Source organism: Pleuronectes platessa, chromosome 22, assembly GCF_947347685.1.
Source record: "Pleuronectes platessa chromosome 22, fPlePla1.1, whole genome shotgun sequence".
NCBI lineage: Eukaryota > Metazoa > Chordata > Actinopteri > Pleuronectiformes > Pleuronectidae > Pleuronectes > Pleuronectes platessa.
The window spans coordinates 9835535-9858996 of record NC_070647.1 but is presented as its reverse complement, the minus strand read 5'-3'; the positions used below and the strand labels follow the sequence as shown (position 1 = coordinate 9858996).

The 23462-nt window shown below is 41.6% G+C and overlaps 1 protein-coding gene across 5 annotated transcripts in view; it reads left to right on the top strand.

Annotated features, from left to right (window-relative positions):
* The window catches only part of cald1a (caldesmon 1a), a 51690-nt gene extending 28922 nt beyond the window's left edge, over positions 1–22768 (top strand). For 3 of the 5 annotated variants that reach the window (XM_053414570.1, XM_053414571.1, XM_053414569.1), the window contains exons 3-15: positions 4055–4192; positions 5576–6011; positions 6105–6137; positions 7466–7578; positions 8803–9076; positions 10830–10967; positions 14274–14317; positions 14516–14591; positions 15381–15521; positions 15680–15775; positions 16907–16975; positions 18881–18917; positions 21074–22768. In XM_053414570.1, coding sequence (XP_053270545.1) covers positions 4055–4192; positions 5576–6011; positions 6105–6137; positions 7466–7578; positions 8803–9076; positions 10830–10967; positions 14274–14317; positions 14516–14591; positions 15381–15521; positions 15680–15775; positions 16907–16975; positions 18881–18917; positions 21074–21087 — 1609 coding nt within the window. In that variant the 3' untranslated portion in view covers positions 21088–22768. Of the gene's footprint in view, positions 1–4054; positions 4193–5575; positions 6012–6104; positions 6138–7465; positions 7579–8802; positions 9077–10829; positions 10968–14273; positions 14318–14515; positions 14592–15380; positions 15522–15679; positions 15776–16906; positions 16976–17205; positions 17258–18880; positions 18918–21073 lie in introns of all 5 variants that reach the window. The other 2 variants (XR_008333792.1, XM_053414572.1) reach the window with 2 other exon arrangements.
* The last annotated feature ends 694 nt before the right edge of the window (positions 22769–23462 follow it).

Genomic DNA, 23462 nt, shown 5'->3' with positions numbered 1-23462 from the left:
GCAAGTGATCGGAAATCTCAGACAAGTTTGAAAAAGTGTAAATACTGCAACATTGGCAGAAAACTTCCTGTTGTGTGTTGTGTTTCCCCCTTACCACACATAAAAACCGAAAACTTCTACTGGTGGTTTTTAGTGATTTTAAAAAACTTGCTTCTCTGCTGCCACATCCTTTCCTCATCTTTTACTTTCACCTTTTCCCCCTCTCTCATCCTCTCCCTGTTCCTTCCTTTTGACATGTCATATTCTTTCCCTTCACCATCTGTCTCATTTCCCACATCTTGTTCTCGATCTCATCTCCTCTCCCTCTCTCTATCCATTTCTCCCTCTGCGTCCTCTCCAGACCAGGAAGGGCTGAGGAAATAACACCCATCCTCCATGAATGAGCCATGCCGAGCGAATCCCCCGCCCTGAGTGAATGGAACGTTCCAAACATGACCCATTCGTGCATCGTAAACCCTTTGGATTTGACAGGAGGAGACAGGGAGATATAGATAGAGAGATAGAGATCTGGAGGGAGAGGTTTCTCCACGTATGCCAACTTTACATTTACCACATGGGCTTGGAGAGGATTTAAGCTATTCTTGCAGATATTGAAAGACTGATTTTACTTACCGTAGTTTACTTACTGCTTCATTCATCTGTGAATAAGAATAAATGCAGTCTGGGGGAATTCGCTCAGCGCTCACATTGTGTTTTCTTGGAGGCGGCCCAGCAGAGAACAGGGCGGGGGGGGGGGGGGGGGGGGGAGACAGACGGGGTACGATGTGGTTCTTCGGGCCCGCGGTAGGAAGGGAAACAGTCCAGAGAGACCAGCGTGGGAATGGGTCAGCATTTCTGACAGCGCAGGCCCCCACCCTCTTTCCCCTTCTTTCTCCCCCCCTCCCCCTGTTCACAGCAGCTTTTCTTTTCTCTCTCTCCTTCTATCTTCATCTTTTTTTTAAACTTTTTTCCTCCCCTCTCTCTCGTCTCTTCGCTCGCAGGGGAGGGGTGAAGAAGTCTTTTCTCATGGGCTTCTCCCAAATTGTTTTCACTGACATTTCTGAGATATTTTGCTGTAAAGAAAATATTTGGACATATTTCCTCTCTAATAGGCTCAATGATGGTGATGTTTTGTGTGCCTGTTCTTTCTATGCAGATGGTCTTCTTGTAAATGCAGAATACTGCCTTAATCATTAACACCCATGTGGCTTAACAGCAGCATGTGGCGACTGAAGAGAATGAGGAATTTATGCATGTGTAAGAAAACTTTTAATTTCCTCTGCAGCTGTATCAGCTTGCACATGCAAAACTAAGTGTGTCGGGTCCATCTTAGCTATTGCTGTACTTGGCCAACTGGGGAAAATTTGTCTTTTACTTACTTTATACAGGCAGAAACAAATACCCGCAGTTTCAAACTGTAGCTACACATCATTCTGTACAGGAAAAGGTGTTGTCTGCGATAAAATCTGCAGATTACTCCTTTTTCCATTATCGTGCACTCCTTTTCCTTCCCTGTCTTTCATTTCTTACTTCTCCTCTTTATCCTCACTTTTCCATTTCATTCGCTCTTTCTGTTCCTCTCCCTCCCCCTCCTCTCTCCCACCTCTCCCCATATTTTTTTGTCAGTATGCTGATAGAGTTTGGGGCCTAGGTTAGGAGAGGGATATTAAACCGGGGGCTTTGGTTGTGTATGCGTCTCCAGCCAAAGCTTTGATTGACAGGAATGCTAATTCAGCTTTTAGGAGTTTGTTCTTCCCTCCTACTGAGGAGTCTTTAACCCTGAGATTGTCGTCGTCACAGCTACCAAGATTTTTTTTGGTTCCATATTTGGCTGTTGTCACTTTTCTCTTTCTCATGACATTTGCTGCTGTTTCTGGGACGCTGCGGTCCTTTGGGAGTTAAGGCAGTTGTTTCGCAACTTTCTATTTTTTTCCCCCAACTGAAACAACACATCACTGTGGCATTTTAAATGTGGGTTAATGTTGTTTCTACTGCAGGGAAAGTCATTTGAAGTTGATGGAATATAAAAGGGATTTATGAAGAAAACTACTGCAGTAGTTTTTAGGTGAAACAATTACTTACTCTTTAACTTATGGATAGAAAGTTGAATAAAACTGCTTTCAGACAAGCACCTAACTCTAGATATCCTCTCAACATTATCAAGAGGTGCAGCCTTTGAGAAACTTCAGATACTGTAGATTCTCACTTTCCTGAATTGATGACTCTAAAATCTAAATGTTGCCGGTGTTTATACTAAGTCAAATATTCTCAAAGATTCCGACTTATCTGAACCAAGCACTTACTCATGCACACATGTACATTATTGCGTTACGTCACTGATGTCACTGTCCCGTAGGTCCGGCCTGGGCGTTGACTGATTCATTCGTTCTGTTATGACAACATCCCTCATGTGAGAGAAAGAAAAAAAGAAACGGGAGGCTGATGGGGGGACGATATGAGGGGAAGGGAGAGGAAGAGGGGAAACTGTTGTTCACAAGCTGTAAAACCTCACATAAATCCAAGCAGCTTTAGCTCGGCTCACCACACATGTTGCAATTAACATGCAATAGCACGCTTCACCGGCCGACCTCAAAGGGCTGCGCTGTGATGTTAGGTAGCAAGGCATGTGGTCAGCCTTGGGTGTAAAGGTCGGCTGGGGCGAACACAGATGAAGCATGGAGCCGAGTTCGTGGATGTCAGGTGGCGAGGAAAAGCAGTTCGGGAACTGATTCAACACTTTGGAATACAAGAACATTTCTGTCTCGGGTTTCATCACACTTAAATATGTAGTATAGTATCAAGTATACTTTTCTTTTTGGGTGTTGCCTCTTTCCCTCAACCTGTCTCCTTCTACATCACTTAATACTTCTTGAACGACTTTGGAGTGGCCCCAGAGAACGGTCTGAACATGTTGCTCTCAATCAACTTTAAGCACATAAATACACAGTAGCTCTTTAGCTAACTAAATCCTGAACAATGGAGTCGTGTTGATGAATACATGCAGCCGCACCCTTTACTTAATACACAATTATAAAAAGACATGTAATCCACTGCATGGCTGGTTGGATTTCGTTTTAGTTTTTTTAGGCAAGATATATTAGTGGAGAAAGAAGAACTAATACTGTAAGTGTTAAACTTACCAGGCAGTCAGTGGATATTTAAGGTGCTGGTGCAATTTGTGCATATCTGTCATGTTAGCATTATTCCAGAAGCAGTATCTTTAAAACCAGGCTCCCTGCAGCTTTGTTCTCTGTTGAGTAGATTTGCTTTAGTCTCTTTAAGGAATAGTTCAACATTTTTGCTGTAACTTCATATTTAGCACACATATACAGTATAAGAGCTGTGTCAATTTTCCCATCTAAGTCTTGCCAATAGAGCAAATTTGTGTATTTTGCACAACGTTGAATAACTCCTTTAGACTGGGAATGTGATATTTGTGTTGAAATGTGCATCTCAGCAAAACGGAGCTCTGCTATTTTATTAAAACAAGAACTATGATCTCTTAGGGCATCAGCACACAATTCTGAAAAGTAGTTTTGACAAGAGATTTGTTTTAACTTCCAGAAGAATGCGATTATTCGATTTAATATGGTATTAAATTCCTTGTAGAAATATAAACTTTTAACGCGAGCGGTTGTTTTGCATGACAAAAATCACACCTATTCACCCCAGTCTGATGTGCTCCAGCACTAAGCAGACCAGTCGAAACTGTGGGCCAGGAGCAGTTTCTGTGTCTCTCTCTTATCCTCAGCCAAGCTGTTTCTCCAGACTACGTTTTTATCAGCTCGTGAAAACTGAGGCCACGATAAGAAGTATTAGTTGTTGCACAGCTGACAGGTCAGCTTGATAGGAGAGAAGGGGGAAAAAGCTCAGGACAAATCCACCAGGTTTGGTCACTGTGATGATTACAGTCCAATTTAAAGAATCGCTCACTTTGAAGTTTCAAACCGAGAAGCTAAATGGAGGTAGGGAAGAAACAGATGAAAGGTTAAAAGTTGGAATTTGGGGGAGAAAAAAAAGAAATGTCTCTCTTTTGTTTCCTGATTCAGTCTCTCTCTTGTTTTGTCCATCTCAGGTTGGCAAAGAATGATGATGACGAAGAAGAGGCGGCTCGCGAGAGAAGGCGCAGGGCACGCCAGGAGAGGCTGAAGACCAGGGACGGCGAGGAGCCCAGTGGACAGCAAGACAGCCTGGTCATGACCAATAGCCACAGGTGACACACACACAGCATCACAAACTCTGTCTTAAATAAACGTGTCGTCAGAATCCAACTGCTCAGCTCCATTTTCATTAGCTCCCTAAGTTAGTTGAAATGCTGCCAGACTGATCGTTTGAAGGGAGAAACTGAATGAACCAGTTTATTGCCTTAATATCTTGTCGATGCAATATGATTACGGTATTGGTGCTAAAAGTTTGAAATATCCCAAAAAGTGTTTCTACACTGCAAAGGATCTGAACTATGGTTTGGTTTGAGCCGGACCGAGCCCACCTCTTTTGGTCGGGCTAAATTTTTGTCCATTGGTACAGGTCATGGTCTGTAAAGCGTTAACATGTAGTGAATCAGCCCAGCTATGGTTGCTAAGCTGGCCAAATATTGTAATACTCTGAGGCGTTGCATCCTGAAACAATACTGAAGTCAACAAGTTCAAGAGCTGAACCCCACTCCCTACCCAGTCCCAGCTGTCAATATAACAACCAACACATGATCTCATGTTCATCCATCAGAGACTCCTATAGGAACAAAAGGGGCAAAATATCAATTTCTATGAATTTTAAGGCTATGAGATCAATCATCTTGGCGACAGTGGAAGAGATGGTGGGTTGCTCTGACCTCTTGCAACACAGTCGATGCTTTGTGGTCGTGAATGTTTCCCCTCTATGAGCTACGTACATCCTGGGCCGGTCAAACAACAAGGGGATTGTGCAGGAGGATGCTGAGGCAGGATCGTGTGCTGACTAGCCATTGTTGATTGTGTAGATGTAAGGATAATGTTTGCCAGACTTTTAGGTCACAATAGTTTGGAGTTTGCGTTTGAGTCAGTCAGTCGGACAGACTGTTCTTAGTTGACAGATACTTGCATTCATTGACCTGTAATACAAGTGAAAATGTCAGTATTTATTTTAAGTCTTGACCATTAGTTTATATTTCAAAGATATGGTGGAGCTTTGTCAATTAGGCCAAATGTCTGCTGCCATTTTTACAGCCACTCTGCAAACTTTGATTCCCTTTTAAGGTATTTATTTTTACCACAAAGAAAGTTGGCTAGGGATTTCGTGTTTTTTGACCATTTTTATTTTTTTGAGCCGTCAGCCACCATTCAGTTTGGAGCCCATCAGCTATCGTTTGACAATAAATCAGCCTCTCGGGGCAACGACCAGTAGTTTGGGGCTTCCAGTATAAACAGCATATATCTAGGTCAAGACTCTCATCTTCTGTTTGCAGTATGGTGGTTTCTTTTATGGGTCTTTTCATCTTCATGGTAACATAATAATTGATAATGCATTCACTTCCACAGCTGACGTCTCTTGCTCTTTCCTCAACACTTCCTCCTCCTTACCACATAGTGAATTGTTTGTTTCCTCCCCCTCCTCCTAGTGTGACAGAGACAGTGTCTGTGAGCAGCTCTTATGGAGGCGGTGGGGATGATGAGGACCAAGCCCTGCTAGACCGCATGGCCAAACGCGAGGAGAGACGGCAGAGGCGCATGAAAGAGGCGCTGGAGAGACAGAGGCAGGGGGACCCCGCTGAGACAGAGGACAACGGCAGCGTCGCCATGGAGAAAAACAATGATGGGGAGGAGAGGCCCTCATCCTGTCGTGGGGGTCGTTACCGTGATAATAATGAAGAGGAAGAGGAGAAGACGTTCACGTACAGCTCCAGGAGAGACGAGAAGCACCGAGAGGAGCCAAGAGAGGAAGAGGAGGCTGCTCCTGGGGGCGGAGAGGAAGCAGATGAGGGTGTGGATGAAGAGGAGGAGCAGGAAGTGGAAGTGGTGGAGGACAAACCGAGAAGGTCTTACCTGAGGGAACAGGTGAGTCATCTGCTCATTCTCTATTTATTTAAGAAATTTGTTTGTTTTTTTGTAGCTCACAAATCGTGGAAATGTGATGCTTTATTTCTGTAGGAATCAGCTGAAGAGCCTAAAACTCAAAACAAGGTATGCGCATGGATTTATCGACTTTGCCACTCGCAGTGTTGAGCTGATCACTGGACTTTTCTTTCAAAGAACTACTATAATCCTTTTGTCATAGGAACACACTGAAAAAGAAACGCATTCATTAGTCAGTGAGGCTTCAAATCAGGCCATGTCAGCGAATTCAGAGGCTGAGGAGGATGCAGTAGAGTCAGGCGAGGAAGAAGAGGTACCAGAGGATGATAATGTAGATAACTCATCAGAGAATGAGGCTTTGACACCAATAAATGATACTGAAGAGGACAATGAGGTATCTGAGATACTGCACTCAGAGGATAATGAGGTATCATAAATGTGGTAAGAATTTCAGTAGAGGTGTCCTGCACAGCACAGAAACTCTCTCTGGGTAACTTCACTGTCTCGATGCATAATTCAGGGACGTGATATTAAAAAAAAAAGGGTAAATTTTAGGCTAAACCGCAAGAATTCCCTTAATAAGGCCACATAGTCGGCTTGTTGATGTGATTCATTCCAGAGCCAGCAATGAAATTACCCAGACACCTTGTTTCATCACAGTGTGGTCTGCACCGTTTGAAAACTGGTGGTGACTGAGCCTTTGGTTTTTATGAAGTGTGGTTGCAGCCGTGTGGTCAGATTTTTTAATAAGGTTAATGCTTTGCTCCACAGAGTGGTCACACTCCTGCATGTCTTCCACCTCAGCTATGAGAGCAGCAACACTTCACATTGCACTGAGTCCACTCCGAGATCTGACTTCAGCAGAGAAACGTAGCCTATTTAATAATAATCAGTGTGTGTGTATACGTCATGTTATGTGTACACTTGTTATAGACATTCTTACCATACATATAGTAGATGCCGACAAAGATATAAGCTCAAAAAGAAAACGATATCCAAGAGCTTCTGGCGTTAAGGGCCGGTGCTGGTGTAAATGTGCCGTAACAAAAACGTGTTATTTCCAGGTTGGAATTTCTATATCATGTCCTCTCAGATAGTTACAAAGACCTGTTAGACCTCCTGATGATCCTAGATGGCATCATCAGGAGGATAAGAGTTTATTCAGTGCTACATGTTAATAATATACCGTATTATTGGCCTGCAGTGTATACATTGAGCTTACACACTGCTGGAGACACTCCCAGGTTGATCACCTGTTAGATAATCCGCTGTCAGCAGTAATTCTGGAGTGGACCCTGTTTGATGTGATGTTCTGTGTTATTTTGTTTGGGGATGTGCTCTCTGTCTTTTACATCCTGTGAGGTCACACGCTAGATCCCGCCCACTCAGCCCATCCACCAGTTGCATTTTCGATCCCTATCTTTGTTTCTGTACAGGTGAATGAGAGGGGCGGGGCCAGGGAGGAGAGGGAGGAGCAAAGGAAGCAGAACGGAGGGCTGCACGAGGACGAGGCTCCCAAACAACACAGGAAACCTGAGAGGACCCTGAGGTAGAGACACAACGACACAAGCAAAGTCACTACCTGTTTCTCACGCTGAGGATCATTGTCAAGTATTCATTATGCAAGAAACTTTTCCCCCAGTATTTATTCTCTGCATTTTCAATGATTTTCCAATGGTTCTGGTACAAAATGCTAAGTTAAAACAGTGTAAACTGCTTATAGTGATCACGGATATAGTGATCAACCGTTTATAAAGATCAAAAAGTTTGGGACGGAATCATTCCCATACAAAGGCTGTTTAATAATGCGGTTGTATTTATCAAGTAATCACTAATTCAGTGTTTGTTTTGGGTATTTTTTTAACCTGTTTGGACCCCAAAAAAACTCTTTAATACTTTGTAGCTGTCACATTTGCACTGGTTTCAATAAAGTTATGTTTTAAAAAATATATAATTTCTGCAGTAACCTGATAGAACAGTGCCTCTCTCCACTTGTCCAGCTGTGGAAACCTTCTGCAGTAACCTAATATTCTCGACACAAAGGTTAGCTGAAAAGATCAAGTTACCAAACAAAGATCATCTTTTCTTTCCAAAATAAGACTCTCAGAAGTGCAAAGAAAATACACATTAAAAAAACAATCAATACCACAACATTAAAACAGAATAAAGAACATTTTAAAGTAAATATATCCCCCTTAAATTCACCTTATTATTACTATTGCAGCTTGGAACTTAGTTTGGAATCATGGAGAATTCTACATGTTTTTCTCAGCACTCCACAACTTTGCTTATGCTGAACTGGGGCAGTTTAGTCAGGCAGGCACTTATTGATATTAGAGTCTGACACTTATTGTTTGTCACTCAGGTATTCCCTGAGGCATCGTGCAGAATAACTGAAGATCATTTCTGAATCAGTTTTTCAATCAAATGAGCTGTTGTTCAGCACTGAGGGGTAGCAGAGTATTGTGTGTTTTTGACATGGGTCACCTACAGTAAATCCTCCGTTTGAAACAATGAATGAAACCTCAGCTGAGCTGTTGCCTTAACTCTGCAAAGGTTACTGCTGGGGTTAGTGTGCATATTCATTGTCTGTGTGTGTTTGCTTGTCCATGAAAGAGACAAATCCTCCAGTGCATGTTTAAATATTCAGTTTGTATCACATGTCTGGTGTTGACCTGTCTGTCAACAAGCCTTGTGTCCCGCTTGCACTGGTTTTCGCTCTGTTGTAATCTGCCTCTGTGCTCTAATCTTTGGTTTAATGCGTCCGACCCAGTCGCGGAAGTGTACGCTCCACTGAGGTGTCCGTGGTGGACGACGAGCAGGATGACGACGACGCTCGCCTGGAAGCGGAGCGCAAGCTGGAGGAGCTGAAGCGTCGCCGCGATGATGCAGAGAGTGAGGAGTTCGAGAGGATGAGGCAGAAGCAGCAGGAGGCCGAGGTTGAGCTGGAGGAGCTGAAGAGGAAGAGGGAGGACAGGAGGAAGGTGCTGGATGAGGAGGAGAAGCAGAAGAAGCAGGAGGAGGAAGACAGGAAAAACCGAGAAGAGGTAGGAAAAAGAGAGAGATATGATATGATATTATTCAACTAATAGATTCTGTTTCTATTTGATGCAGTTGAAAAGAAAGTTAAATCCTCCAGTGTGTGTTTCCCATGACCATCAGGGACTGACTACTGACATTATGTGATATTCTGTTTATGTGCAGATGTTGATACAAATCCACATAGTGCTGGTTATGTACTCAAAGAGATTTAAGACCTCTGATTACAACAATTTAACCCTCATCCTGCTGTTAAGACTTTTACTCCGAAAGTGGTTGCTAACTAGCTTCCACTCGCTTAATGGTCTAGCTTGCTAATGTTAGGGCTGGGTTTCTCCTCCATTAGAAAGAAGTGGGTATAGCTAGTTTTGTCTTGTGCCCCTTCGTGGGTCCAGATCCGTGACTGAATATTAAGATGGACGTAGCATCGCCACCTTCTCCCACTATCCAGAAATGAAGCCAAAATGGCCCGTATAGGAACACTGCTGTATTAAACCCATAACATAATTTGGATCCAGGTCCAGATGTGAAGAGGACACATAAACAGACTATCAAATCTCAGAGCGACAAGAAGTCCTGTAATCTCAACACTTTACATCGCATTGTTATTAGCATTACGATGCAAAGTACAGTTACTAACGTACAGAGTAATGTACAGGATGATGGGATCACAGATTGTGCCAAGAAACGACCAACAATAATTAAATTAGATGAATTTGATTACAGTAGAGATCCCAAAAATTCTAAGAGCGCTATCACAGCTGGAAAATAATAGCACTTTTTGGTGATTACTGTTTTGATGTAATAAGTCAAACAAAAAAATACCAAGGATGTACATGCTTTTGGACCTAAATTTATACCCCTAAGTCTTTATTCCACGGCCCACATACACGCTCATTTTTTCACACATTTTCCGCACTACCTTCATGATGATTTAGTCTTTACACCAATTTCAGCTGAAGCCTATGCTTTACACCCAAACCAGAGTCTCAGTGACACTATCTCTCTTTATTTCACTGCTATCATGACTCAGCCTATGTGGTCCCCTCTCCTAACTCACACATGTCAGTCCTTCTTCCTCCTCTTCCCTATGTATCTAGAACATGATAACCTCCCGCTCACACGGCCAGCGTTCTTACTATTAGCCTGACTGGTCGTCTTTGTTGATCTTGGCTCTGAATGTGGCAGCCCGTCTCTCACTATCAGCCGCTGCTCCTCTCCTCTTGTGTGATGTTAATGAGGCCTTTTGGTTTGTAATTAAAAGATGGCCCAGAGATACAGAGAGACTAATTAACCAAGACAAGGCTGTTAGAAAGGGCTGACATACTGCCAACCACCGGCCCTCCTCTTAATACAGTACAAATGGTTCATACATTAATTGGGGGTTTTTTTGGGGGGGGGACTCTTGAAAGTGTGCATTTCTCCAGCTTTCCAAAAGCCATTTTGTTTCCTGAGACAGGCAATCCCCATAAATAAGAATTTGCTCAGGGATAATTGAATTAGTCCCTGACCTCCTTTATTGGATAAAGTAAGTAAATGAATTAGAAAATGGCATATATCTATTGTCTGGACCAGCTGCACTCCGGTTTTCTATAGGTGACTGAGACTATATTTTATTTGATGATAATATATATATACAGATGTATCTTATTCTTTTTGCCTTAAGAAAAAAATTAAGCTTTGCTACTAACTTGATTTTAATGTTGTGCTCAGAAGAGTATCTGCTCAAACTCAGACTGTAAACACATCTCGCTCCCTCAGGAGGAGAAAAGGAAGATGAAGGAGGAGATTGAACGGAGGAGAGCGGAGGCGGCCGAGAAGAGACAGAAGGTGGAGGACATTGTGGACGGCGATGATAAACCCTTTAAGTGTGTCAGCCCCCGAGGCTCTTCCCTGAAGGTCAGTCCACCATGTTTTACCTCTGACCTCGACCAAGGAGTCTCCAACCAGTTTTAAGTTGCCATCTAACCATTTTCCTTCCCTGGCACAGCACATGTGCAGTTTATTATGATCAGTGCGGCAGATTTGCTACTGGAAATTCTTGATTTCACACAGTTATGTCAGTTATGCCACCTGAATAAACAACAGTCACTGGAAAAATGTATCAGCTGTAGCTAGCTGCTCTAATGTGGCTAACATTAGTTTGGAGTAAAATAAATATTTTTGTGATATATATTATTATATTATTTTGTGATAAGTGATGATCTTGTAAAAGTTGTCTTTAACATGTTCTTGATGGCATTATACTTGCTTTAGTGATAATAGACTGAGGATGTAGCCAACAAGCCCCAATTCCTCTGCTGGTGATTCCTCTGAACACATGTCAACAGAAGAACAGCATTGTTCTGGTTAATATTTCATTTTAAAATAACCCTGTGTGTTCGCTTTGTTTACATACTTACACACAGTGTGTTTCACTTTCAATATTTCAAGAGAAAGTGTTAAAGGGTGAGCACGAGCATGTGGCTATCGCAGGTAGCTTTGGTTGTCACATTAAAAAAGCAGGGAAGATCTTCTAACATTCAAAGGGGTAAAAAAACAATGTAACCTGTAGCTACACATGCTAACTTTAGCAGCTTACATTACAGCAGACAAATACTTTTGTGTTGTTTTTGGTTTTGCAACATTCAAACTTTTAGAAAGTAAATTTTTATGTATTTGTATTTATCTTCCTGTGCTGTATTAGCATACCTTCCCAACACAGTTGTCAGTATAAAAGATCTTGCAAATCCCACTCATCTGGCAGTGCAGCAAAGCTCCAGCTAAACATTCAAAATATTTGGAGAGATTAAGTGCTAGATGACCCGCAACTGCCCCTCTCACCTCTTTTAGCTCTTTGCATGAAGTGTTATCTGACTGAGATGAAGGAGAGTTCGTATTTGAAAAGAACTTCAGTGCACTGTGAGAGAAATATTTGTAAGTCAGCTTCTGGCAAATTGGGCTGTTTACTTTAAAACTTTGCTGACTTGTTAACCTGTTTGTCACGAGAAATACATTGAAAACCCACCCAACGGAAACAACCCAGTGCATGCCCTCCCCAAGCTCGTCCAAAGTTAAATGCTTTTCATGGCAAAGGAACATTTAATAAACTCGAGTGTGAATAAATGTTTCCAGTGCCAAATCCCACATACTGAAAATCAAGGGGGATTTTCTGCTCGTGTAGAAAATCGAATTAGTGACAGTTAGGAGTGAGATTTCAGATTCCAGAGCTCAGCTCGAATGGTGTGTGAGACCTGATCGTACCAGAATCAAGTGCTTTGTTTGTTTGTGGCCAGTTTTGAAATTAATGTTGTTCAACTATATTTTCCTCCCAGACGCAGCTTTACTTTGTCATCATGTTCACTGTAGGTACAGCTGTGTGTGTGTGTGTGTGTGTGTGTGTGTGTGTGTGTGTGTGTGTGTGTGTGTGTGTGTGTGTGTGTGTGTGTGTGTGTGTGCAACTGTCTGCTGCATAGTTCATACACTGCACACCACTGTGCATATGAATATTGGCTCTGCAGTGTGATACATTTTTGTTTTATGGTGTAAGACTGTATTACATGCTCATAATACAGTTGGGCTACGTGTCGTTTCTTCCGACTTCGAATCCATTACCAGCTGCGACAGCATCACTGGTATTAATTTCGACCGTGTGTGTGTGGGTGTTCGATCACATAACATGGTCCTTGAGGCGCCTACTGAGCACGAACTACCACATAGGAGGTGTCTGTCTGCCTGTAAACAGATAATATGACCGCATTAGCATCATGAAGCACAAATGAAGATGTATAGTTGAGATTAAAATTAAGCAGTGTCTAAGGCAGTGAAACTGAAGCAGAACATTGAGGTTGCAGCCTATAAAACCAAAACAATGAGCTGATAGACACTACAAAAGGTCCATAGTACTGAGGTGAATGGATAGTTTGGTAACTAGTGGTTTGTGCAGCTTTATAATATGTTTTTATTCTCACAGCACACGATATAGAACATCCTGAGACTCATGAAATAAAAAGAATGCCCAGAGAGAGATACTTATCTATCTTATATATGTTGCTAGGGCCATATAAACACTACAGAGCTGCAGATAGATCTGCTTTTCCATTTTTGTCACATATATCAGATTTATGTGCTGAGAGAATTTCATGCCCAGTCAATTTTATATCACGTCAAACATATATTTGTTTTCCTCATTGACTTTTGCCGTTGTGTGTTTTTTGCCTGACAACTGCCATCTTATGGCACTTGTTATACTAACACAAGAAGAATTATGCCCTCGCTATCAGCAATCACTGCCCGGAGGAACACACAGTCCCAGGAGCTCGCCTTCATGTTATCAGCAGTAAACCAGCATAACCCTGCTCCACACGACAGATAAAGTACAGTGTTCTGTGCTGGAGAAGGACGGAGAGACAGAATGAAGGACAGGCTGCGGGGATGCAGAGACATGATTATGGTTAACAGGATTACTGTAACTGCGTTCGGATGGCTACAGCTCTTTAAAATGCATTGGAGAATGGGGAATTTCCTGTCGGGGAGTATTTTGGGAACTCCCACAGTCGGTAGCAGCCGAGCGCAAGGTCCTTTTCTTTCACAGAGAGAGAGGGGAGAGAGCTCTGTCTTCCGTTCCTTCCTTTGTCTGTTTAAAGTTTTTTTCTTTTTTTTTGCGAGCGTCTGAGGAGAGCATATGTTGCCCCTTCGTTTAGCCTGTTTGTTGTATATCATAAACAATCCTCTGACATTCCCACAGTCCAAAGACAGGGAAAAACATGTTTTGTGTGTGTGTGTCTGTGTGGTGTGCATGCACAGATGGTACAATTAGTTACACTTTGTGATCCTGATACAACTTATTGAGCTTATGAAGAAATTAAACTAAATTAAATATCCACTATTAAACTAATACAATCAGACGTAGTTAAATGGTTATTGACAAGAGGGCTTAATACTATTTAGTGTAAGTTATGAATGTTGAAAGGACCTGTAATTATTTAGAACAGAACCATGTGTGTGTCTTCGTATCGACCCATAAACTTCAGTCACAAATGAAACTCCTCATACGAACAATAAAGAAACAATAGAGACATGGAAATCAAAAGGAGGGTCTGGTTTAACATCTGTTTTGAGGTTGCCGAAGAGTGAAGGAATAATATTGTGTTGCAGTGATGTATGCACGAGTGGAACATCACTGCCATATTTATAACCCAGAGGCTCTCTAACCCTTCTCTGCAGATCGGAGAGAGGGCAGAGTTCCTGAACAAGTCGGCACAGAAAAGGTAAACCCCTAACCCCACAACTGAAGCATCATGTTGTGTCTCAGTGAGTTTTTATTTGAGCGTGAAACCCAGAAGTGAACGTTTCATTCCCACTTGAGTGTCAGCTGTCAAGGAACTAAAGACTTATTGATAAACAATATTCAAAGAGGCCTCATTCTTGTATGTGCTGTATTCTAACTGTTTGCTTTTGCCAAGCAGCACAGTGAAGGCAGCTCAGTCTCCTGTGGTGTCCAAGATAGACAACAGGCTGGAGCAGTACACCTCAGCTGCTCAGGTTCGCTTTGATTCCACTTTTTTTTTTTAATGGTTGAGCCCATCCACAACACCACTGTATGTCAAACATCAGCAAAATAAAAAAAAAACATCTTCCAGGAAAACACATCAGTAAGGAAAAAAACAATCTTGATGTATAATATGTTAAAACTCTTAAATTTAATTTACAATAGTCTCAGGTATTTTTTCATGATGTTAGTTATGGAATAATTGTGAGTGTGATTGTAGCAAATATGCCTAGTACTCTTGTTTCAGGCTGTTTACTCTTTTAACTGGTTCATTTACTCCTCTATCCACCCAAACTATTCATCTAATCCAAGTTGACTTCAGTTATTTTTTAAGGATATCAGGGAAGTCCTGAGAGAAATCTGATAGAAATACATTTTATAAAACAAGTATATTCAAGCTCTTGATTAAATTATCCTGGGCCAGATCATCCCTCATCATCTTCTCACTTATTTTCTTATTTTCCAAGTAGCATAAAGAGTAATTCGAAAATCAGGTTTGAGCAATAAGACTCACATACATTTCTCAACATCTGAATATGATAGATAATTATTGAATTTCCTTATGCTGTGAGATTCCAATGTCGATATGAGTCATTCTGGGCCTAAAATGTGCCCACACGTACCAAGCCTATGTCCTATTTCAACTGATTACAGAACAGTCATTCAGAACTGGCACGTCATGTGTCTCCCTCATACTTTGTCTTCCCTTTTTCCTCTGTCGTGTCCAGCCTGTTTCTCTCCCTGCTGTTCAGCAGTTTTAACCCACCACCTTGTCTCTGCAGAGAGAGAACAAGGAGTCTCGATCCCCTCGCTCCGGAGCGGTGGATCTGCCCATGGTCACTGACAGCATACGAAACATCAAGAGCATGTGGGAGAGAGGCAGCGTGTTCAGCTCACCCGGGGGCGGCGGGAACACGTTCAAGGTAAAAGTCAGGGTTGGTGGAGGAAAGTGGATGAAACTTTGTGTGTTTCACTGGAGCAAAGAGAGAGAGAGGAAAGAGACCAATTCATTGGCACTTCCTGCTCGGCCCTGTTGCAGATGACGACCAGGCCTAGCTGACCTTTGACTCTTTTCAAACAGGAAGCAGCTGTGATGAAGACAGGCGTGGCAGGCCGCATCAACGACTGGCTGAATAAAACCCCTGAGAGCGGCAAAACACCAGGAGGAAGGCCAGCGGTAGGTCGTCACTGTAGCAACCCCTGCAGCTACTACTAACAAGAACTGTACAATGACTGTATGTAAAACTGGTCAACGCGACTCCACTTCCTCTCACTGTTAAAGAATGAGGCCAAAGAATTTTCGATACGGGCGCTGCCATCTTGAGCTGTTGACGTCATGCGGAACCAGTGTCTGCACAGTAGTGATTAGGAAGCCGAAGTTGAGATCCTGCAGATACACACTGCTGACCAATTACAAGTCTCAGCCGTCAATCACGATGGCTTGCCCCATTTTCATTAGAATCAAATGACTAGATAATTTTTAAATGATCAGAATCGCAAACATCATGGTGATAAGAAAGACCTAAACTGACAGAAACCATCTTTCAGAAAGATTGAATTGACGTGTACTATGACTTTTTATTTTGCTCCATGTCCCCTCCAATAATATGGAGGAATAAGGGGTTCTAACAAGCTTTAGTGGCTTTATGTGATGTGAAGTTGAGTTGAGTGAAGACAGAACTTGACACATTCATTAATGTACATTTTAAATGCTCATTTATAAGAATGTTTGTATTAAGGATAAATTATTTGCATTGTAACAGTGATCCTGCTGCATTCATTCAAACAAACACAGGTCATCCTCATGATAAACTGCAGGAAGCTCTACAGTGCTATTATTATATGATGATGCTGAACATCTTTTATAATAATTTTTAAACGATGAAGTGGAAGCTGGTGGAGAATGTCCATGTGTATGTTAGTGAGAGTATATGTCTGGCACCACCTGGTGGCTCCTGATTAAAACAGCAGAGCTTTTAAAATACCTACATAAAGGGCATTTGGATGTTTTCAGTCAGGCATCAGTAAATAATGGCGCTTAAGGATTTTATCTGCAGTTTTCCATGACTTTATTTCTCTGGTGCTCTTGTATAAAGCTCCATATACGTGCTTCAGTGATATTCATCCAAATATTTATGAGAGAGCTTTCCATGCAGCACATCATGAATACAAATATTTACAAAAGCGGTTCCAAGAAGTGATAGTGTCTGTCAACATTTGCTCTCACGCCTCAAGCCCCGTCATTCCTTCCCTCCCCATCTCAGGTTTCATCTCACTGATATGATGGTATTCTGTCTCCCTCTCATAGGACCTGAAGCCTGTGGATGTCACCAACAAGAGGAGTCTATGGGAAAATAAAGGTGCCTCTCCAACCAAGGTAATTACTATTCATTTTAAACAGAGTCATGATAAAGAGAGAAAGTTAATTTAGAATAACATGTCTGTAGTTTGTAATTGGTTTGTGGGAAGTATTTTTATATGGTTTTTCACAAGAAGGGCCCCTCTGCTAAAGAAATGGTGTAATATTGAAATAATAACGTTTAATTATTTGAATTGGTGTGGCAGTGATGGGAGTAACAATTGCTCGTGTTTGTTTTTGTTTTAAAGAACTCTGATAGCTAGTTGACCCCAGCATTAAATCTGGAATAAGCCTGAAGAGGTAAAGTCATATTTGATCAATGTTTCTTCAGAGTCGCTGATCACACAGTGACCTCACACTCTGCTGTCCCACTGTCGACCTTTATGCTCTCTGACGTCGGCAGGGCTGAGCTCTGTTCTGCTGTGGCTGGACAAAACTGCTTATCTAATAAAGTATATATAATACATACATAATAGAGTGCAACAGTTATCGCCCACTTTTTCTCCATTGATGCTTTAGTGTTTTAAGCCTTTTTTTAGACTGAAAGAGTGACACATCCCAGAAACCATTGCAAATGATCCCTTTCAAATTACTTCCGCTGCACTTCTTCTTAGATTTTACCTTTTTTATAATAGTTTTATTTCCACAGACTTGTGGCTTCTACAGGAACGTATGATATGTTTAATAATCTCATAGCTTGTGGTAAGCCTACCTCGGAGGGTTAAATGATTGCTGATAACCAAAATCTGTATTCACATAATTAATGGGATTTTTACATCCAGAGCCACACTGTTGAGCTCTATGATAATAGATGTCTAAGTGTTTCAATCCTAAATGAGATATTGACAATGCACTTCAAAATCTCTTCTGTGCAGACACTGGTACATTAACAGCACAAGATGGCAGCGCCTGTACCCAGATCCTTCAGACAAATTTTTGACAAAATATAACAAATCAGTTTTATTGAAGTTAACACTGTCACAGCTCCTCAAACACTAAAGTCACGATATCTTCTGAGTGTCAAATAAAAGGAACAGAATGAACTGATCAACAGAGCCAGAGTGAAGCCATTTCCAGAGAAGGATTATGTTCTTGGCTCCATTAACATTCATAACTTGCTATAGCAGACTCAACAAAATCCAGAAGATTACAGTTCAGTATAAATTCTGCCGTAATAATATTAAACAGTGTGCCTGATGTCCCACAGCAGGCTGAGTGCTTCTCACAAACGGCTGTATCACATCACTGCTCCTTCCTCTGACAACCACAAATCACTGCTCTCTGTCCAGCTTCACTTGACTTTTTATTGCCCTGATGTTTACAGCGCTCTTTACAAGTCGGGCTCAGTGCTGAGTTCGCAAAGGCACTTTGACAGCTATGAATCACTGTCATCACCTCGCCTTTTCAAACAAATCTGACCGGATGTAAATACATTCCAAATGTTGATTTCTGTGTATAAAAGAAACCAAGAAGAAAGAGCCCCTCATTTGAAGTGAAACTCCGCATTGTGAAATAGAGCATGACAAGGAAATCCTACCTACCCACGTTTAGAAGAAATCAAAACTTTCCTCCCTACAGTTTCTGCAGCCAACAGCTGCTGAGCAGGCCGGGGGCTGTGGTCCGCTGCAGCGGGTAGCGGGGTTGGAGGGCACCAGGCCGTGGTCTGCACTGACGTAAAAAGGGCCCAGAACAGGAAAGGTGGCGGTTAGCAACCGTGTCATTAGCTAACCGTGCTATGCTGTGATGTCAGGGAAGGGAAGAGAGCAGGATGACGATCTGTGATTGGAATCGGGATAAATTCAAGAGTCTGCATAGGTGGAAATGTTAGACTGCTCGCGGCTTTGACTGGCAGCTTTGCAGGTATGTTTGTCTGGCTAAATATATCTTTGCTGCTTTATGACTTGCTGTCTTTGTGTGTTGCAGGTGGCAGGCAGAGGGGACACCAAATCAGTCGCCAACGGTGAGTTTTTATAAGGCACCAGAAAGTATCGGCTCGTAACTGCGGAGCTTGTAAAGTATGTGTGCAAGCAACGATTCAAATGCGTGGGCAGGTATGTGAGCGTGAACCCTCAGTTGTCGAATGAACTTGTGGCTCTGCAGTGTCAACACAGAGGCTCACATTATCACACTGGTCTGACGGAAAGGACTCAGAATGGAGACGGGGTCAGGCTCAAAATTCCTCTATACAAAAGTTCAGTAAACAAAAATCTGTCCAAGAGAGAAATTGTAAGTCAAGCAGGATCAGAGGTCACGCATGATTTAACAAAATGCTGGAGCACTGAACTCAAATGTGTCAAGATAAACAGGCAAAACTAGTGAGAAACTCAGTGGTTTAATACTAAAAGAGACAAGACATGGGGACACAGGGGGATCCGGAAGAGAAGTTGCCTGTAACAACACAAGATGTGAGTTTTATAATAAAACAAGAAAACACCATAAAGAATTAAAAAAGGCAACTGAACTAAAGCAGAGAGGTGAAATACAACTTGTGGAACTGCGTCTCAGCCAACTGATTGGGGGAAGCTACTGTTGTCATGACTAGAGTTCCAATCACAGATTTAAATAAAACTTTTAGTATGTGACTATAAAAGAAACCATCTCAGTGCAGCCCAGAGAAGTAAGGTTCCAGTTTGAAGGTTTTCACCGGCTGTTTGTTTTATACAAAGCCCCGTGTCCACAAATCAATCACTGACCTTGTCATATCCTCCCCTGCGTCTTTTAAATGCTGCTGTTTGGCCTTTTGCTCCACAACCTTTAAGGATACCACTTAAACATTGCTTGCTATTTTAAAAATTACATCTGAGTGTAGCCTCCTCCTCCTATTGCCCCCCCACACACGCACACACACCATTTTCACCTCTGTAGACCCACTCAACAGCCATCTCGACGCCACTCAAACCTTGCAGCTCTTCCACTCTTGTGCAAATCCACTTGTGCTCCGCAGACCGCAGCCCTGCCTCTCTCCATTCCAGAGCCGCTGCCCCTGCCAGGCCAGTTTGTCACATTAATAGCTGGTATGTTGGAGATTAGCACAGCATCACAGTCTGACTCAGAGGATGACAAGAGGCTTTGTAAAGATTTTGTGTTTCTTGCCAGTCGTTGGCTGCAGGACCTTACAGACATTTGACACCAAACCTGGACCATATGCAAGTTCACAGAGGCACACTCTCCACATGCTCGACTGGGATAGAGAGCCGCCACAAATGTTCACAAGTTTGGTGTCGGTCAAAATCTAACCCTCACTAAAATTAGAACGATTTCAAGTGATTTGGAGTAGTATTACTCTGCACAATATTATATCATTAAAGCACAATTTTATCTGCTCCAAGTTTGCGTCAGGAAACCGATGAAGTATGAAGTGATGAGGCTCGTTTTGATATTTGGGTTTAGACCATGAAAAGTTTCACACGTCGTAGTTCTCATTATTATTGTAGAACCCTAAACACGTCCACACAACGTTACCCTGGTGTCATGACTGCCGACTCACGACGGCTTTGCTTGCTAGCGTCCTTCATTATCGTAGCAAAGCATAAGATAATGTATTATTACAGGTTGACTTTATTGATAGGTCAAGAGGTCATCCCAAATAGGTCAAGATGACAGTGATCGCCCTCTGCTTGATCAGGAGATAAACTACTCCAGATGGTGTGAAGCGCTTTAAGACTGTGTATTTGGAGATTGAACAGATCATAGTCCTTTGAAGAAATATCTGAAAATGGGTAAATGTTGCTGCCATTTCCTCAATCTCTCAGAGGAGCAGTGCTGTAGCCTGAAAACCTGCAAAAGCACATAACTTTAAAGCACCATTTAAAATACATTCAATAATTCTTGAGAACTGCAACCAACAAACCAGTAGCAGTACATTTATTGATATATGACTTGTGGAAAGATACTATTTCACAAGAGTTTTGAGTTTTTTCTAACAGGTTGTGTACAGTCTAGGTTTCCCTGGAGCCGGCATCAAATATCCTGTAAACTGCATGTTGACTGCAGTTAACTACAGGACTCACTGTCTCTTGCTTTGACCCTTTGTGTCTGAGGGTCCTTGTTCTTAGCCCACACCTGTCTGCAGACTTAGTCCAGCTTCTGATAGATTTGATCTGTGTCTCTCACCAGGGATGGGGCACTAATGTCTTGAAGAAGCCACTAACTCTGGGGACCACGACATCCAAGACGCTTCCTTTGACTTTGTCTTAAGAACCAAATAATGACCACACGCCCAAGAGGGGACCCCAAGAGAACAGAGGGACAGGAGAGATGCTGTCCGAGCACTGTACTGAAACAACATCTAATTTTTGTACGGTTGCCACAAATAGTGCCTTTGCACAATGATTTTTTTTTGCTTTCTAAAAGAAACAAAATGCTGTGAAATTTGGACATTTGTAATTACTGTTACTAATTACTTTATACAATTCAGCCAGGAAGAAGGAAAACTAATTACATTTAGATTTATCTTGTTTGTACTCCACGCCAACAGTTTTGATAAGAGACAGAATAGATGAGATAAACGTTTCCACATTCACAAGAGATGGGTGAAATCAGTTCTCTCCCTCACACAGATCCTTTTCCATCTCTCTTTTTTTTATTTATATTTAAAGCAAAAGCTTCACACATTGCTATTTTATTCAACGTTCACCAGTTCAGGATAGAAATATAAGCACTTATAGAATTTAGCTGATTTCACTTTTTATTTTGTCTTACCAATAGTGCAGCAATGGTCTGAGTAATATATGTTAGCACATGTGATGTTTTGAATATGACCTATCATACTGTATCGTATATAACATCTTTATACTCAAAAACAAAAGGTATTGTTTGCTTTTTTTTGTATCCAACGGGCAATTCACTTTGGAGGTGATAGGAGTGTTGAATATTCAGAAGGCCATTACGACTCTTATTATCCTTTATGTCATTTTATTTATGTTTTAATGTGCTTTGTTCTTTTCTATTTCTAGCTGTTTTTGTAGCTTTTGTACCTGTTTGATCACTTTAAAAATCTTCAGACATTCCTCTCTTGAAAAGCAGGTGCTCCAGGTGCCGTCGCTGCTTGAAAGACGCAGGTTTTATAATGTGGGAAATCGGCAAACCACTTTTTTTTTGGATACTTTTTTGCCTCTAGTCTGTGCACACTTCAATGCTCAGCAATCATTTTCTAATTGAGGGCATGCAAAGTAAAATTATGGTGCCTAAGCATTTAGCAAGACACAAGTACAGTACAAGGATATTTACCACTATGTAACTCTTCTGGCCCTTATGATTGCAGTGACAGCTGAGGTACAGTACATAAAAGCCTCCAAGCAACTCAGTATGAAACTAAGACTGGATTTCATGTTTATTTTTCACTGAAGTGGTCTTACAGCAGCGTGTTCCCTTTCAATTGTTGTGCGGCAGAAGCTTTGACAAGCGTATGAATGGTTTGCCCGGGCATTAAATTGATCCATGTTACTGCTCAAAAGTCTGACAATCACATTCCATGGCTCCTAAAAAGAGCAGGGGAGCTTGACCAAAATATTTTAAAGCGTGATTTAATGTGACATTTATGTTTTTTTTTTAGTACAGTGGTTTCATAATGCCGTATTGTTTTTTTTTCTACAACCTTGTGTCCATTTTATGTTTTTTTATGCTTTTATTTCCATGTTTAACCAGACACTTTGTTGTTTGTGTAGCGCTAAGCCTATGCAAAACACACTATCTGTAGTCTCTCTGAACACTCCCAATGTCATACAAGTGGGCAGTTTCCAACTGGATGGATGTTTTAAACATTGTACCCTTTTACTCAACAACAGCAATAAAGACTTGAGGTATTCCACATTGTTCCGTTTCATGATCTGTCTCCTCTACACTCAAATACACTGTGTTTACCTTAGACTGTGTGTAAAAATGGACGACACATCTCCACCTCCTCAAACTATCCAGAAACAAAGCCAAAATATCCTGAAGACAAACGCTGCCCTCTTTTGCAACCATGACGTCTTTCGGAGCCAGAGTCTGCGCAGTATCAATCGGGGGATGGAGGCATGGAGGCGAGGTCCAATCACAAGTGTCAACTGTCAATAATGATGTTCAAACCCTTTTTAGAGAATAAAATCACAAATTAAAACCAGAGTTGCTGAAAGAATGTGCACTTGAGCTTATAACAGTCTGATGCGGCCTAAAATGAATGAACCATCTTTAAGCTAAATCTGTTTGATGTGTATATTGCATCTTAATTTGGCTCATGTCCCATTCACTAACATAGAGGAGGCCCTCACTGGAAGGCGGTCGAGATGCATTTTCTTCACTTTTGGGAGCCGTCACATTGTCTTTGGTGTTGAAATAATAGGTGAATATATAAATGAAAGATTTTGTAATATTTAATGAATTATAAAGAGTTAAGATATAAATAGTATTTTTTTCTAAACAATTGAAATACATTGTTAAAATAATCATTTCCCTTTAACTTCTACGAGCCTCTAGAAGACAATTAAGGAACTACACGTTTTGTTGCACTTGCGCATTTGCTTCC